Source organism: Zootoca vivipara, chromosome 2 (genome assembly GCF_963506605.1).
Source record: "Zootoca vivipara chromosome 2, rZooViv1.1, whole genome shotgun sequence".
NCBI lineage: Eukaryota > Metazoa > Chordata > Lepidosauria > Squamata > Lacertidae > Zootoca > Zootoca vivipara.
Window position 1 is genome coordinate 292,456 of NC_083277.1, and position 16,721 is coordinate 309,176.

General features: G+C 55.7%; 2 protein-coding genes across 2 annotated transcripts; both read left to right on the forward strand.

Annotated features, from left to right (window-relative positions):
• Positions 1-1,229: 1,229 nt before the first annotated feature.
• ZBTB22 (zinc finger and BTB domain containing 22) lies at positions 1,230-11,601 on the forward strand. Its single transcript, XM_035101746.2, has 2 exons — positions 1,230-1,309; positions 7,917-11,601. The coding sequence occupies exon 2, from the start codon at positions 7,943-7,945 to the stop codon at positions 9,449-9,451; it is 1,509 nt and encodes a 502-aa protein (XP_034957637.2). The 5' UTR covers positions 1,230-1,309; positions 7,917-7,942; the 3' UTR covers positions 9,452-11,601.
• A 712-nt stretch (positions 11,602-12,313) lies between these two features.
• Positions 12,314-15,829, forward strand: LOC118078036 (heme-binding protein 2). Its single transcript, XM_060271105.1, has 7 exons — positions 12,314-12,446; positions 12,599-12,684; positions 13,506-13,581; positions 13,687-13,810; positions 14,217-14,347; positions 14,494-14,657; positions 15,157-15,829. Exons 2-7 carry the CDS (start codon positions 12,617-12,619, stop codon positions 15,239-15,241), a joined length of 648 nt encoding a protein of 215 aa, XP_060127088.1. The 5' UTR covers positions 12,314-12,446; positions 12,599-12,616; the 3' UTR covers positions 15,242-15,829.
• The last annotated feature ends 892 nt before the right edge of the window (positions 15,830-16,721 follow it).

The following is a 16,721-nucleotide window of genomic DNA, read 5'->3' on the forward strand; positions in this document are numbered from 1 at the left end:
TTTGTTGTTATTATTATTCCCCCCCCCCTTAAGTGGGAGTGGGGAGTGGGTTTAGCCCGTTCCTGTGGTGACAGCTTATAATCCTGCTCTACTCCAGGGACTCCGAGGAACGGGAGACATACGGCACACGGGGTGTTCTGGGTTTCCCCTGGAGGAAATCTTTCAGCCCACGTGGGTCTCGAACCCACCACCCTGAGACGAAGCATCTCCTCCTCTCCTAGCTGAGCTCTCCCTCTGCCTGACCTGAGGTTACTAGCAAGGGGAGGCAGGGAGCGCCTTCCAGACCCTGCCAGGGAGCCACCCCCAAGAAAGCCCTGCTGCGGGGTCCCTAGGGGGCAGTCCTTGGGCCAAGACCCCCTGCTCATTGTGGGGCCCAGAAGTGGTTGACGTGGCGGGAAATGCGCTTAGGTCTTTGGGTGCCAAGCGCAGGGCGGAATTGGGGAGTTGTATCCCCAAGAGCCATCTAGTCCAGTCAGACTCTCGGAAAGTGGATCCTCCCTTCTTCTCGCCAGGATCCAGCCTCCGTTTCTTAGGAATAGCGACTGTAACCTGTATAAACTTTAAAAAAACACAAACTTTTTTAAAAATTATTTTTAGAAAAACTTACTTTAAAAATCTATTTTCTGGTTTTTATTAATCAGAAAGATCCTTCCAAAAAAAATATCTAATTTTTTTGTTGTTTCATTGCCCTGTAGCACCTTGGAGACCACCTGGGTATAAGTTTTGGTGTGCATGCACACTTCTTCAGATACCCGATTTAAAAACACACAAAATCTATTTTCTGTTTTTTTAAAAAATCACTTAGAAAGATCCTTCCCAAAAAAAATCTACTTTTTTTGTTTAATTGCCCTTTGGCACCATAGAGACCACCTGGGTATAAGTTTTGGTGTGCATGCACACTTCTTCAGATACACAAACAAAACTCCGTACAATACGAACTCGTTCTTGAGACCCGCACCAAATCCCTCTGCCGTTTCTATCGATCTTCTGCCTTTTCCGTCCAAGCTGCCGGCCCAGCAGACCCAAAGAGCTCCATGCAGCCCCGGATCCCGTTTCGGCTCCAGCGCCGGGTTTTCCAGAGGCTGCGCTGGAGAGTCGTATGCAAATGAAGCCCCGCCCTGCGACTCGGGGGCGGGAGCCGAGGTTGGGGTGCGCATGCGCCGCCCCTCCCTCCCTCCCTCGGCCGCGAGCGCGCTTTGCGTCGGCCGTCAAATGCGCGCGCCTTAAAGGCGACGCGGGAGGCGGGCGCTGCGCCTTTAAGCCGAGCCGGAGGAGGAAGAGGCCGCGGCGGCTGCGAGCGAGGAGGAGGGTGAGCGGAGGGGAAGGGGGGGCGAGGCGGGGTCGGGAAAGGGGGGCAGCGGGGCGAGGGCGCCTCTGAGCGCGTGCAGAGCGCGGGGGGCGGGGCTCGGCGCCCGCTGCTCCTGAGCACGTGCAGAGGGCGGGGGGGGGGTTGGGGGCCAGACAAAGCGGCAGGGGCGGCGAAGCAGCTGGGGGGGGGAGCCTCCAGGTGCAGGCGCAGTCTACCTGCCCGCCAGAGGCTTCTGCTACGGAATCAGCTGGGGGGGGGGGCGGTGGTCGTCCGGGATTCGCAGGAGGTTCGCCATCGAGGAAAGCAATCGCAGCAGCCCTGCTTCGGAACGGGCCAGAGTTCCGATCCCAAGACGGGGGACGATCTCCTCCGCTTTCTCCCAATCGGCTGAGGCTTGGCTGAGCAAGAGGCACCTGCTAGATCTCAAGAGGCAGGGAGTTCCAAAGTGCACCAAATAGACTTTGTAGAGATGGAAGGGACCCAGCCCAACCCCCTGCAAGGCAGGAATAGGCAGCCGTCCATCAAAGCTGCAACCTTGGCATTAAATGCACAATGCAAAGTGTTGGTGCTGACCTTGAAAGCCCTAAATGGCCTCGGTCCAGTATACCTGAAGGAGCGTCTCCACCTCCATCATTCTGCCCGGACACTGAGGTCCAGCACCGAGGGCCTTCTGGCGGTTCCCTCATTGAGAGATGTGCGGTTACAGGGAACCAGACAGAGGGCCTTCTCAGTAGTGGCACCCGCCCTGTGGAATGCCCTCCCTACAGATGTCAAAGAGAATAACAATTACCAGACCTTTAGAAGGCATCTGAAGGCAGCCCTGTTCAGGGAAGCTTTTAATGTTTAATAGATTATTGTGTTTTAATATTTCTGTTGGAAGCCGCCCAGAGTGGCTGGGGAAACCCAGCCAGATGGGCAGGGTATAAATAATAAATTATTATTATTATTATTATTATTATTATTATTATTATTATTATTATTATTATTATTATTTATGATGGTGTTCTTACAAACACAGAGGTGCCAATTCCGCCAAACAAACAGATCAATTGGAGGGGGGGGGGCCTGTGGGTCAGGCCATCTCTCGGGTAAACTGGTCCCAAGCTGTTGAGGGCTTTACATGCTAATACTGTAGTAACATTTTGAACTCTGCCCGGCAGCCCATGGGTGACCAGGGCATATCTCTGAGCACAAGGGTGATATCCTGGCAAGCAATCGTGCTGCAGCATCCTCCACTAACTGCAAGGGAAGCCCCACGGAGAGCGCATTGCAGTTATCCACCCCTGAAGTAGCCAGGGCATGAGCAGCTGTGGCCAAGAATGGTCGCCGCCGCCAAACCACTTGCAGTTGCTCAGAGGCCCTTCTGGTCACAAGGGCTCCCTGAGTCTCCAGGGACAGGGCTGGATCCAGAAGGACCCAAGCTGTGAACCTGTTCTCTCAGCCCAGCCAGGCAACTGAACCATTTCATAGAATCCTAGAGTTGGAAGAGACCACGAGGGCCATCCAGTCCAACCCCCTGCCAAGCAGGAAACACCATCAAAGCATTCCTGACACATGGCCGTCAAGCCTCTGCTTAAAGACCTCCAGAGAAGGAGACTCCACCACACTCCTTGGTAGCAAATTCCACTGTCGAACAGCTCTTACTGTCAGGAAGTTCTTCCTAATGTTTAGGTGGAATCTTATTTCTTGTAGTTTGAATCCATTGCTCCGTGTCCGCTTCTCTGGAGCAGCAGAAAACAACCTTTCACCCTCCTCTATATGACATCCTTTTATATATTTGAACATGGCTATCATATCACCCCTTAACCTTCTCTTCTCCAGGCTAAACATACCCAGCTCCCTAAGCCGTTCCTCATAAGGCATCGTTTCCAGGCCTTTGACCATTTTGGTTGCCCTCTTCTGGACACGTTCCAGCTTGTCAGTATCCTTCTTGAACTGTGGTGCCCAGAACTGGACACAGTACTCCAGGTGAGGTCTGACCAGAGCAGAATACAGTGGTACTATTACTTCCCTTGATCTAGATCAGGCATCCCCAAACTGCGGCCCTCCAGATGTTTTGGCCTACAACTCCCATGATCCCTAGCTAACAGGACCAGTGGTTGGAGAAGATGGGAATTGTAGTCCAAAACATCTGGAGGGCCGAAGTTTGGGGATGCCTGATCTAGATGCTATACTCCTATTGATGCAGCCCAGAATTGCATTGGCTTTTTTAGCTGCTGCATCACACCGCTGACTCATGTCAAGTTTGTGGTCTACCAAGACTCCTAGATCCTTTTCACATGTACTGCTCTCAAGCCAGGTGTCACACATTCTGTATTTGTGCCTTTCATTATTTTGGCCCATGTGTAGTACTTTACATTTTTCCTTGTTAAAATTCATCCTGTTTGCTTTGGCCCAGTTGTCTAATCTGTTAAGGTCATTCTGAAGTGTGATCCTGTCCTCTGGGGTATTAGCCACCCATCCCAATTTGGTGTCGTCTGCAATATTGCTCAGGACGCCCTCAAGCCCATCATCCAAGTCATTGATAAAGATGTTGAACAAGACTGGGCCCAAGACAGAACCCTGTGGCACCCCACTAGTCACTACTCTCCAGGATGAGGAGGAGCCTTTGATGAGCACCCTTTGGGTTCGGTCAGTAAGCCAGTTACAAATCCACTGAATGGTAGCATTGTCTAGCCCGCATTTTACCAGCTTCTTTACAAGAATATCATGGGGCACCTTGTCAAAGGCCTTTCTGGGAGCTCCTTGCCCACAGGATTCAATCCTTGCCAGGATTCAAGCTCAGCTTGCTTTTCCTCATCCATTTCCCCACTACGTCCAAACAGTGGATCTCCCGCTTCAGATGTTATGGAGAATTCTAGGCTGCATCAGCAGTCCAGTGTCCAGATCAAGGGAAGTCATAGTTCCTCTCTATTCTGCCTTGGTCAGACCACACTTGGAATACTGTGTCCCATTCTGGGCACCACAATTTAAGAAGGATGTTGACAAGCTGGAGCACATGCAGAGGAGGGCAACCAAGAGGATGAAGGGTCTGGAGACCAAGCCTTATGGGGAAAGGTTGAAGGAGCTGGTTGTGTTTAGCCTGGAGAAAAGGAGAGGAGATATGATCTCAAGGGCTGTCCCATGGAAGATGGAGATCGTTTGTTTTCTCCTGCTCTGGAGGGTAGGACTCGAACCAGTGGCCTCAAGTTACAAGCGAGAAGATTGCGACTGAACGCAACGGAAGGGGAACAGACTCCCACAAGAGGCGGTGGACTCTCCTTCCTTGGAGGCTTTTAAATAGAGGTTCAATGTCCATCTGTCGTGGATGCTTTGGCTGTGATTCTTGCATTGCAGGGGGCTGGACTAGATGACCCCTGGGGTGCCTTCTATGATTCCTCATGACTGCTGGCAAGGGCTTCATGTAGATATTAAATACAGTAGACTGGAGATGATCTAGTTCCCAGCGGCATCCCAGAGCGCAGCTGGCAGGGGGCCGAAAGGCCCCCCTCTCGATGCTGCTCTCTGGACCCTCCGCTTGGTTACTGAAGTCACCCAGGATTATTGTTTTGGGGGTCCCCCAAGAATCCCTTAGCGACTGCCTTGGCCAGCCAGATCAGGGGTGCTGCCAGGCAACCGGGGGCGGCGGGGGGAGCAGCAGAACTCCCCCCCCCCGGTCTATCTGGCGCAGCATCATCCCAGGCCCTTCAAGCCCGCAGAATCCTAGAGTTGGAAGAGACTTTGATCCTTCCTCCATCGCAAGGTCAGGAGGCTCCCTGGTCAAGGAGGTAGTGAGCAACACCCTCTCCTCGGCCTCCCAGTCTAGCCTGGTACCACGGTAGAAACACAAGTGGGCACAACTGGGTAAGGCCAGCCAGGCCCAGGCAGATGACTCCCCCAAACTTGCTCAGGAGCAATATTAGAATTGCTGGGTAAAAAACAGGTATTTGAAATGGACAGCAACTAAGAAGAAATTCAAGTCGTGGGGCTTCTGCCTGTCTGGATGGGCTTGCTCAAATAACTGTGCTTAAAGGAGGCCACAGAAAGACCCCGGCAATGTCAATAGGCAGGGAGTTCCACAGGCCTTGGATCGATCACAAATATTTTGAGAAGCAGGTTCAAAGTTCCCACCCCCTTTGGCGGTATTATCTGAATAGAATAGGTACAGCGGCTGGGAGAGAGGAAGAGCTCCGGGTGGCCTTAGGCCCAGTGCTTCTCTCTTGCCAGCGAAATGAATCACCGGCTCTCCTGCCAAGAGTCTGAACAGCCTCCTGCTGGCCCAGGGAGTTATAAAAGTCAAGCAGCTCTGGTTCCTCCGCACTTACATAAAATAATGTTATGTCACAATCCGTGCAATAAAATAATGTTATATCACAATTGCACGTGCAAGTGGGAACAAGCACCATGGACCGGGGCGGTGGGGGGGGGGGTACCGTGTTTCTCATATTTTAAGACATGTCTTATATTAATTTTAACTCAAGAAAATAAGCCTATGGCTTATTTTCGGGGGTGTCTTATTTTTTGCTGAGCCCCGACTGAGCGGGAACCAGCAAAGGCAGCAGCCCGCCGCCGACTTGGAGCTCGAGCCGGCAAAGGCAGCAGCGCATGCTCCATTGGGGCTCGGCAAAACTACCCCGCTCCGCCCCCCGTTGGCTACTTGTTGCGTGTCTGTTTTACTGTTTAACTTTTACCGTAGTAAATAACAGCTCTCAGCCTTCCTGACGTGTTCGGAGTGGGGGGAGGACCTAGTGGACCTAGTACCCCCCAGTTCCTGCCGCCGGCAGGAACTCCAACAGAGCGCGCGCTTTGCCGAGCCCTGACTGAGCGGGAACCAGCAAAAGCAGCAGCCCGCCGCCGGCTTGGAGCTCCAACAGAGCGCGCGCTTTGCCGAGCTCCAAGCCGGCAGCGGGCTGCTGCTTTTGCTGGTTCCCGCTCAGTCAGGGCTCGGCAAAGCGCACGCTCTGTTGGAGTTCCTGCCGGCGGCGGGCTGCTGCTTTTCCTGGTTCCCGCCAGTCGGGGCTCCGCAAAGCGCGCGCTTTGCCCTACCCTTCAAGTGGGCCGAGGCTGAAGCGGACGGCTTTCCCAGCCGCGCTTCGCCCCAGCAGTGAAGAAACCATTTTTACGTGTATACCGTCAGTCGGGGCTCCGCAAAGCGCGCGCTTCTGCCCTTGCCGAGTCCCGCTGGGTCGGGACTTGGCGCGGCGTGCCCGTACTAGCATGTCTTATTTTCGGGGTATGCCTTATATTTCGCCAGGTCTTGAAAATCCTGCCATGCCTTATTTTTTAGGGATGCCTTAAAATATGAGAAACACGGTACTTCTGAGTAAACGTGCTCCATTCATGCCAGGCGCTTTCTGTGGGGCTACCCTCGTGCCTCGGGAGGATGCTGCAGTGCACTTGCTGACGGGAGTGAGGCCTAGGACACCCTTTGTTGCTCGGAGATCTGAGCAAGTTGGGACCAGTTTACCTACGAGATCCTGATTTGCAGGGGGGGGTGACCCGTGGGGGTCCCTTCCAAATCTACGATTCTGTGATCGCCTCACCACACAAAATACTCCCATCTTTTAGAGTGGCATCAACTACCCTGTTTCCCCTATTTTAAGACGTCGTCATAAAATAAGCCATAGCAGGATTTTTAAGCAGTCAAGAAATATAAGCCATACCCCGAAAATAAGACATAGTGATAGGCGCAGTAGCAATGCCGGCCGCAGCGGGGGGCGGGGGGAATAAGACATCCCCTGAAAATAAGCCATAGTGGGGTGTTTTTTAAAGGAAAAATAAATATAAGGCGGTGTCTTATTTTTGGAGAAACACAATACGCTTTGGAACTCCCTGCCTGTTGACATTAATCTCACAGGAAACTATTTCCGATCCTTCGCTGGGTGACATTTTGCTTTCTTCGTCTTTATTTATTTACCTACTTAATACATATAGCTGCCCTATAGCAGAAGAATTCTAGGGAACCAGGGGGTGTGGTGCTCAGAGGGTCGGACTCGGGAGATCAGGGTTCAGATCCCCATTCAAACTCCCCGGGTGACCTTGGAGTCGGTCGCAGCCTCTTTGCCTGCCCCACAGGGTTGTTGTAGGGATTAACTGGGGAGTGGGGTGGATAATAGTGTGGTGGAGTCTCCTTCTTTGGAGGTCTTTAAGCGGAGGCTTGACAGGCATATGTCAAGAATCCTTTGATGGTGTTTCCTGCTCGGCAGGGGGTTGGACTGGATGGCCCTTGGGGTCTCTTCCAACTCTACGATCCTATGATTCTAATATGCTTTCATAAATGCTGAGCAGCCCTGTTCAGGGAGGCTTTTAATGTTTAATAGATTATCGTGCTGTCTTTTTCTGTTGGAAGCCGTCCAGAGTGGCTGGGGAGACCCGGCCAGATGGGCGGGGTATAAGTAATAAATTATTATTATTATTATTATTATTATTATTATTATTATTATTATTAGCTCTTCTGCTGCCTGCTTCAGAAAGCTGGAGGGGCCAGCCAGAGGGAGAAGTCCATTGCCAATGTGGCTTCCAGGGGTTCTCTTGGTTCCCCCTACGAGCCATCGGTGGAGCCGCCTTCCTTTCCCAAGCCTTCTAACCAAAGCTCCTTTTCCCGTGTCCTTTTTCCTGTTCCGCGTAGGAGACGGCCGCCCCCTCCCCAGCGCCATGGAGGCCTCTTCTGGCCTCCCCGTGGTCCACGTCGACTTCCCCGAGGTGACCAGCGCCCTGCTGGAGAATCTCAACCAGCAGCGGGTGGAGGGCAAGCTGTGCGACATCGCCATCCACGTCCAGGGCCGCGTCTTCCGGGCCCACCGGGCCGTGCTGGCCGCCTCCTCGCCCTACTTCCACGACCAGGTGCTCCTGAAGAACATGACGTCCATCGTGCTGCCCAGCGTCATGGACCCCGTGGCCTTCGAGACGGTGCTGGGCTCGGCCTACACGGGCAAGCTGAGCATGGCCTCCGACGAGATCGTCAACTACCTGACGGTGGGCAGCGTCCTGCAGATGTGGCACATCGTGGACAAGTGCACCGAGCTGCTGAAGGAGCGCCGGGGCGCCTTCCTGGGGCCGTCCTCGTCCTCCTCGTCCTCCTCCTTCCGCGCCCACTCCAGCCGCACCAGCGACAACCAGTCGCCCAGCAGCAGCAACTACTTCAGCCCCCGCGACACGGGCGAGGGCCCCGAACACGGCAAGTTCCACCCGCTGCGGGGGGCTCTGGCGGGAGAGCGCGAGGACCACGACGAGGAGGTCATCTTCCAGGCCGAAAAAGGCCCCCCGCGCTGCCCGGACGCCTTCGCCGCCGGCAGCAAGTTCGTCCTGGAGACGGACGACGACGTCAGCGACAGCAGCGAGGGCCGGCGCCCGGCCTACGTGCGCCCCAGCATCATGCCCCAGAAGCAGTGGGTCTTCGTCAAGAAGGAGCGCTCCCAGGAGGACCTGGTGCTGACCTGCGAGGAGGACGAGGACCCCGTGGAGGTGGCCGGGCCGGCGCCCGAGGCGGCGCTCAGCATCAGCGACGTCCGTACCCTGACGGAGCCCGGCAGGGGGGGCAGCTCGGGGGGCAAGTTGGAGGAGCAGGTGAACTTCTGCGAGTCCTCGGAGGACTTCCCCTCGGCCTACGAGGGCCTGGAGGAGGCCGCCCCCTTTGCGGCGCGCGGCGCCCTCCTGCCCATGGACATGCAGGGCAACCAGATCGTGGTCTTCCCTCCGCAGGCGCCGGTGGAGCACGGGGCGGTGCAGCTGGCGGCCGGCTCGGGCGACGGCAACAAGATCTTCATGTGCCACTGCGGCAAGGCCTTCTCGCACAAGAGCATGCGCGACCGGCACGTCAACATGCACCTCAACCTGCGCCCCTTCGACTGCCCCGTCTGCAACAAGAAGTTCAAGATGAAGCACCACCTGACCGAGCACATGAAGACCCACACGGGCCTCAAGCCCTACGAGTGCGACGTCTGCGCCAAGAAGTTCATGTGGCGAGACAGCTTCATGCGCCACAAGGGCCACTGCGAGAGGAGGCACCGCCTCGGAGGGGGGGCGGGCGTTTCCGCAGGGGGCGGCCCGGCGCCCGCCAAGAAGGAGGCGCCGTCGCCCTCCCGGATGGGCGCCGAGGCAGAGTGGGGCGCCGGGAGGTCCCCCCGCAGCGAACTGGGCTTTGCGGGGAGCAGTAAGATGTGAGGGGGGTCCTGGGGGGGAGCAGGGGGGCAGCCCAAGCCAGACAAGTTTGATGCAACTCCCCCAGTGGACTGATCCCCCCACCCCATCCGAAGCGGCTCCTCTGCAGCCTCCGTCTCCCCCAGGAAGGATCGGGACCCCTCCCTGCTCCTTGTAAATAGCCCCCCCCTTCTCCATTGTCAGTCGATGTCGTCCCCCATGTCTGCGCCTTGCAAGGAGGGAACCATAGAGTTGTAGTGTTGGAAGGGACCTCGGTGGTTATCTAGCGCCCCTGAGGGACTGAACACTAAATAGCCCCCCCCCTCACCTTCCATGTGCTCAGTTGGAGGGGGGGGTCATGTAGCAGCCAGCCCCCTTCCTCTCCCCGCCCCCCTTGTGCCTGCCCTGTGGGTATCCGTGGCTCAGGAGAGCAGACGCTTTGTCGAAGAGGCCGCCTGGCAGGGGTGGGGAGGGGGCTCAGCTCCCCAGCTGAGCAAGGACACCCCCCTCCCACCGCCAGAAACCCAGCAGAGGAGCACCCAGCGGTCAGAAAAGGTGGCAACTCTGAGCTGAACACCACCGACCAACATGTCTTTGTGTGTTTGTGTGTGTGTGTGAGAGAGAGAAATTCAAATTGTACCCCCAGGGAAAGGGGGAAGATCAGGACCTTTGTCATAATTGTGGGGTGGGGGAGGCCTCTATCTGCCCCCCCCATTTTATAGCTCCTCTAAGGAGAACGTGGGGTGCAGAATACTTCCCCCTGCATTGCCCTTCCCAGAGTTGTGCTGTTTATCTCCCCCTCCCCGTTCCGCATCTTGTTCTGACTGCCTCCATTTACCTTTGAGATTTTTTGTAACTTAACTTCCTTTGAGTCTCTCTTTTTCTTTTTTTTAAAGGAAACAAAACAAAGGAACTGAACCTTCTCTATAAATATTTATTGATCTCTTTTGTGGCCCCGACCATGGTTTCTCTATTTCTACGCCAGCTTCCCAGTCCCGTCCCGTCCCCCCCACCAACCCTGCTGCCGTTCGGGAACCTCCATCCTCACCATCAAGAGGTTGATGTTCATAGAACCCTAGGATTGTAGAGCTGGAAGGGACCCCCAAGGGTCATCTAGCGCAACCCCATGGGTAGAGGTAGAGATTCTTAATCTCAGGGTTGTGGGTTTGAGCCCCACGTTTGGCAAAAGATTCTTGCATTGCAGGGGGTTGGACTAGATGACCCCCGTAGAGTCCCTCCAAATTCTACCATTCTATGAAGGCAGGACTCTCAGCTAAAGAATAACCCAACTGCGTAGAGATCCTTTACTTGTTTTGCTTATTTATTAAATTTGTATACCGCATTTCATCCGCACCTCTCTGGGCGGTTCGGAGCATAAAGCTACAAGATGAAAATACAAAAATAGATAATAAAAACAAGAATGAAACAAAACAGTAGCTGCCCCTCCAACGAAGACATTGAAAAGGGTATAAACTGTTAATTGAAGAGGAATGTGGGCACAATGAAGGCGCCAGGTGGACCTCCCTGGGGGGGAGCATCATCCCAGAAGTGGGGGGGCCATTGCAGAGGCGGCCCTGTTCTCCAGTTGCCGCCCTCTGGAGCTCTCATGGACGAGGCAAACGAAGAAGGGCTTCAGAGGACGGTCACAGCGTCCGGGTCAGTTCATATGGGGGTCGGCTTGCCCTATGCCTGGAATTTCCTGGACAGAGCTGGGATTCGGCTGTCGGGAAAAGTGTCTGGGTGGAAATCGCTTAAATGTCCGGGGAAATCCAGATTTATGGCAACCGTCGATTTGGGCGAATTTCCTTAAAAAGAGCTCCAAGACTTCATTTTCGAAGGGGACAGATTCTACCAAAAAATAATAATAATAATCAACTCCTTTGGCAATCTGGCATCTCTACATGGGGGGAGGCAGTCATTGAGGTGTTGCAGTCCTGAACCCTTTAAGGTCAAAACTTTGAATTGGGCCTGGAAGTAATACCGTAGTACCACTATTCTGCTCTGGTCAGACCTCACCTGGAGTACTGTGTCCAGTTCTGGGCACCACAGTTCAAGAAGGATACTGACAAGCTGGAACGTGTCCAGAAGAGGGCAACCAAAATGGTCAAAGGCCTGGAAGCGATGCCTTATGAGGAACGGCTTAGGGAGCTGGGTATGTTTAGCCTGGAGAGGAGAAGGTTAAGGGGTGATATGATAGCCATGCTCAAATATATCAAATGATGTCATATAGAGGAGGGAGAAATATTGTTTTCTGCTGCTCCAGAGAAGCGGACACGGAGCAATGGATTCAAACTACAAGAAAGAAGATTCCACCTAAACATTAGGCAGAATTTCCTGACAGTAAGAGCTGTTCAACAGTGGAATTTGCTGCCAAGGAGTGTGGTGGAGTCTCCTTCTTTGGAGGTCTTTAAGCAGAGACTTGACATGCATATGTCAAGAATGCTTTGATGCTGTTTCCTGCTCGGCAGGGGGTTGGACTGGATGGCCCTTGGGGTCTCTTCCAACTCTATGATTCTAAACTAATGGGCAGCCAGTGCAGTTGGACCAGAATCGGTGTGAGGTGCAACCTTCCTGCCCAATTCTGCGCCGGCTGAAGTTTCCGAACTGTCTTCAGAGGCAGCCCCATATATAACACATTGCAGGAATCCGACCTAGAGATCACCGGAGCATAGACATCCGAATTTAGGTTCCCCCTGTCCAGATCGGGGCTCAGCTGGGCCACAGCATCCCGGACAGACAGCCCCCCAACCTCTTGCCAACCCAGCGCAGGCCCGAGCCAAGCATGTTGTTTTTCCAGCTTACAAAACTCTCCCCGTTACACAAGGCTGCATTCCTGGGATTGCGCCAGGGGATCCTGGGGGGAGGAGGGGAGTTTCGTAACCGACCCCCCTCCCCGGGGCGGGACCACAAAATGCCTTAAATTCGGGGTGGGTGTGATGGGAGCATCTTCGACCCAGAGGAAAAGGACAGCTGACGGCCTGAATCTGCGTCGCCTGGAAGCCCCACAGATCGAGGGAAGGTGTGTCGGGGTTCAGGGGGGGCAGGGAAGGTCTCTCCCAAACCGAGGCCTGGGGTGTGTGTGCTCTGCTCAGGGAGGAAGGGGTTCTGGCTCTGTGCCTCCGTCGCTGGGTCTCCTAACCCATTGGGGGGGGGGGGTCTCTCCCTCTCTAGCCCCCATCCCTCCCAGCAATGCTGAAGACCAAAGTTGCCCCCCTGCTGCTCCTCCTCCTGGTGGGGTTTGCCGCCTGTGAAGAGAGGTAAGCTGGGCGTGGGGCGGGGGGATTGGCATATTGCCCCCCAGAATCCTTGAAAGGGACTCCCCTGGGTCATCTAGCCCGGCCCCCTGCAAGGCAGGAAGCGCAGCTAATCGCATCCCCCCCTCCCCGCTTCGTGATACCAGCTTTCCAAAGAGTCCCTTGCCCCCCCTCTGGCCAGGGGGCGCTATCACCTACTTTGGGAACTTCTGCCAAGGACCTGGATTCCAGCCCCTGCTCCTAGGGCCATAGAATGGCAGAGTTGGGAGGGGGCCTCGGGGGTCATCTAGCCCAACCCGTTCAGGGCAGGGATCTCAGCTCAAGCGTCCCTGGAAGATGGCCATTCCGCCTCTGCTCCCAAAAAGGGGAGGATGAAGCTCCTTGGGGGGCCCGCCACTCTCTCCCTCCCAGCCTAGCCTACCTCGCAGGGCTGTTGTGGAGAAACCATGTATTGTCACCTGGCGGAAAGGTGGGATACAAATGCAGGAAGCATAGAATCCTAGAGTTGGAAGGGACCACAAGGGCCATCCAGTCCAACCCCCTGCCAAGCAGGAAACGCCATCAAAGCATTCTTGACATATGCCTGTCAAGCCTCCGCTTAAAGACCTCCAAAGGAGGAGGCTCCACCACACTCCTTGGCAGCAAATTCCACTGTTGAACAGCTCTTACTGTCAGGAAGTTCTTCCCAATGTTTAGGTCCGCTTCTCTGGAGCAGCAGAAAACAACCTTTCTCCCTCCTCTATATGACATCCTTTTATATATTTGAACATGGCGATCATATCGCCCCTCTCCCCCCCCCACATTCAACCCCCCCCCCTTTCCAGGGAAGTGACTCCCTGCAGCAAGAAAGGCCGCGAGTGCTTCTCCTACACGCTCGTCTGCAACGGCTCCGGCTATGAGGTGAGCGGCCCCCTCCGCCCCCCACCCCAGCCCCCTTGCTCTGTCGGGGGGACGGACCCCCGGCTGCATCTTGACCCCCCCCATCTCCCCCTGCCCCCTTACCAGGCTCGGATCTACCAGCCCTCCGTCTGGGTGGCGACCCGCGTCAACGACGGCTCGGCTTACCTCCCGGCCCTGATCCAGGGCTTCTGGCGGCTCTTCCGCTACATCCAAGGGAAAAACGCGGCGGGTAAGGGAGCCTCGGGGCGTGTGCAGAAGGCTCGGCTGTGGGGGAGCCGCCTCCGCTCCCCCCAAGCTGAGAAGCCCCCGGCGGAGGGCAGGCCCAGCCAGACACACACCCCAAAACACTGCCTGGTTCGTTCCGAGATAGACTGCCTCTGCGACTGGAGGTTCCATTAAGCAACAACTTGGGGGGCGGAGGAGACAAAGGGGTGGCCGCGGGGGGGGTTACCTTGGTTCTCCCCCTCCCCCAATATAGTGCCTCCAGGCTCCTGGATCCCAAGGAAAGGCTGGAATGGACAAGGCAAGAGGCTAAGAAATGGCTCCTTCAGGATTAGGGAGGGAGGGGCGCATGCTTGTTCAGGGCGGCGGCCCCTCCCTCTGTGACTTTTCTCCCCCTTCCCCGCTCCAAAAAGGGGTCCACATCCCCATGACCGGCCCGGTGCTGACCCGAGTCCGGGACGACCCTGAGAGCCGCGAGTTCGAGATCTACTTCATGCTGCCGGAGGCCTTTCGGGGGGACCCGCCCGCCCCCACCGAGGAGACGGTAAGAGGGAGGCAAAGGGGGGGGGTCGCCCCGCTTCCCTTATTCTGTCCAGAGGAGTCTGGACCCCCCTCCAGTCTGGACCCCCGGGCCGTGGCGGCTGCTCTCCAGACTGAGCTGCGCTTTTCCTCCTCCCTCCTCGGCGCCAGGTCTTCGTGGAGCGCTTCCCGGAGCTGCGCGTCTACGCGCGCGTCTTCGGCGGCTGGATGACGGACGCCACCCGCTTGGCGCAGCTGCAGTACCTGGACGGGCAGCTGAGCGCGCACGGGCGCCCCCTGCAGGCCGGCCGGCACTACACCGCTGGCTACAACAGGTGAGAGGGGAGGGGTGGGGCTGCGTGGGCTGACCTGCGGAACTCGCAGCCTCAAGATATCGGGCGCCTGCTGCCAGGAGGGAGGAGAGAGGGATCTCGGTCCAGCATCACGTCCTAGAAGGGGGGGGGGCTGCCTCTGAATGCCCGCTGGCTGAGAGGAGGGGAAAGCAAACAGGACCGAAGGGCTAGGACAGGCATCCCCGAGCTGCGGCCCTCCAGATGTTTTGCCCTACAACTCCCATGATCCCTAGCTAACAGGACCAGTGGTAGGGGAAGATTTGAATTGTAGTCCAAAACATCTGGAGGGCTGAAGTTTGGGGGTGCCTGGCGTAGAATGACCTAGTGGTTAGAGTGGTCTCCCAGGAGAACAGGGTTCAAACCCTCCCGGGGCCATTGTGCTTCCTGCTGGGATTAGGGGAGGGGCACAAGGGAAGGGGTCTGGACCCCCCTCTTCCTGGAGCTCACCTACCCCTCTTTCTGTCTCTCTCTCCCCCCCCAGCCCCATGGAGATTTTCAACAGGCGCAACGAAGTCTGGCGAGAGGCGGAGGGAGAGCTGAGCTGCAGCCCCGCCCTCGAGGAATAATTGTTTGCGACCCCCATCAAGGACGCCCACCCCCCCTCGTCTTCTTCCTGCCCCTGGAGCAACTGCACCCCCCCCCAGCTTGAGGAACCTGGGAGTGGGATGTACCCCTCCCTCCTTGAATTTCAGGGGTTGGGCTAGATGAGCTTTTGGGGTCCCCTTCCACCCCTTCCTATTGCCCCAAGGACACAGGGGAGCTGCTTCTTCACCGGTCAGAGTTCTGCCTGTCTGTTCAGAGGCAGGCCGTCTCCTGCAGGCAAAAGGGTCTAATGCGGCTTCCATCCTCCTGAGTTTCCCCCCCCCCGCCATAGAAGTCTATAATGGGGGGGGGAGCTGGAAGGGGTCCCCAGAGGCAATGTAGTCCACCCTCTCCTTGCCGGCAGAGCCCTAAGTTTCTCTTCACGCTCAACATGAACTGCCTGCCACTCCCTGTCCCAACCGTTCAGGAGACGTTCGCTGCTCACCCCACACCCAAATATGCTGGCGGAGGCTGAGAAAGGGGGGGGGCGGTATTCTGCACCCCTCTGCAAAAGGAAGACATATCACCCAGGAATCACCCGTGAAGGAAATAAATCGCATTAGCAAAGGAAACTTGGCAGAGGTTTTTGTTTACGCGAACCAGTGAGGATCAGCTGAAAGAGGATCAATTTGTAGAGTTGGGCGGGACCCCCAGGGGCCCTCTAGTCTGACCCCCTGCAATAGGGCAGGAAACTGCCCTGAGCTGGGATCTCATGGGTCGGGTGGGTGGGCTCTGTCCCGATCCCAACGCCCTGTGGCTGTTTGGAAGACCCTGCTCTGCTCTGCTCTGCTCTGACTTTCCATTTTGGACGTTGCAAACCTATATCCTTGGAACAGTTCAAGCTGGACCATTTATTTGTTCATTTCAGAGATCCTGGGATTATGGGCTCTCTTCCGCAGAGCGGGACCTGGGAAGGGGGAGAGAGAAGCTCAGAGGGGACCTGGGGCCAGTCAGTCCCTGCCTCTCAGCCCAAACCGCCTCAAAAGATGGATCATTAAACTGATAGAAGTGGTATCTGAAAAAATATACCACCGTGGTTTTCAGCAAAAGAAAAACCAACATAATAACGCCACAAAAAGTTGAAAACTAGCTCAAGGGGAGCCTTCCCTTGTGGGGGTGTCTTTCTGAATGGGCTGCCTAGGAGAAGGCGCCTGAGTCTGACTCTCCAGTGGCAGAAGGTTCCCCAGGACACTCCAGGCTCAACGTGGGTCAAAGGCCGAGAAGAATTTCTTGGAGCAACTTTTGGAAAAAGGGGAATACGTATAAGACATCTAGTAAAATGCCTAATAAAGGTTTGATAGTCATATAAGACATATAACTGGGATGCCGCTAAATAACAATAAGGTGGTCAGGGGGAAGGGTCTTCAGCCGGCCTGCCCTTCTTTTGAATTGGGGGGAGGAGGAGGGACTAAGAAAAGGCCTCCCAGAAAACCAAGGGGGAAAGAAGGTGCTGAGCAGGTGGAG

Bases quoted from the DNA above. Each gene is read 5' to 3' on its own strand.
- ZBTB22 (XM_035101746.2), top strand. From the start codon at position 7,943: ATGGAGGCCTCTTCTGGCCTCCCCGTGGTCCACGTCGACTTCCCCGAG.
- LOC118078036 (XM_060271105.1), top strand. From the start codon at position 12,617: ATGCTGAAGACCAAAGTTGCCCCCCTGCTGCTCCTCCTCCTGGTGGGG. The intron at 13,582-13,686 runs GTGAGCGGCCCC...CCCCCTTACCAG, and splicing joins GCAACGGCTCCGGCTATGAG to GCTCGGATCTACCAGCCCTC. The intron at 14,348-14,493 runs GTAAGAGGGAGG...CCTCGGCGCCAG, and splicing joins CCGCCCCCACCGAGGAGACG to GTCTTCGTGGAGCGCTTCCC.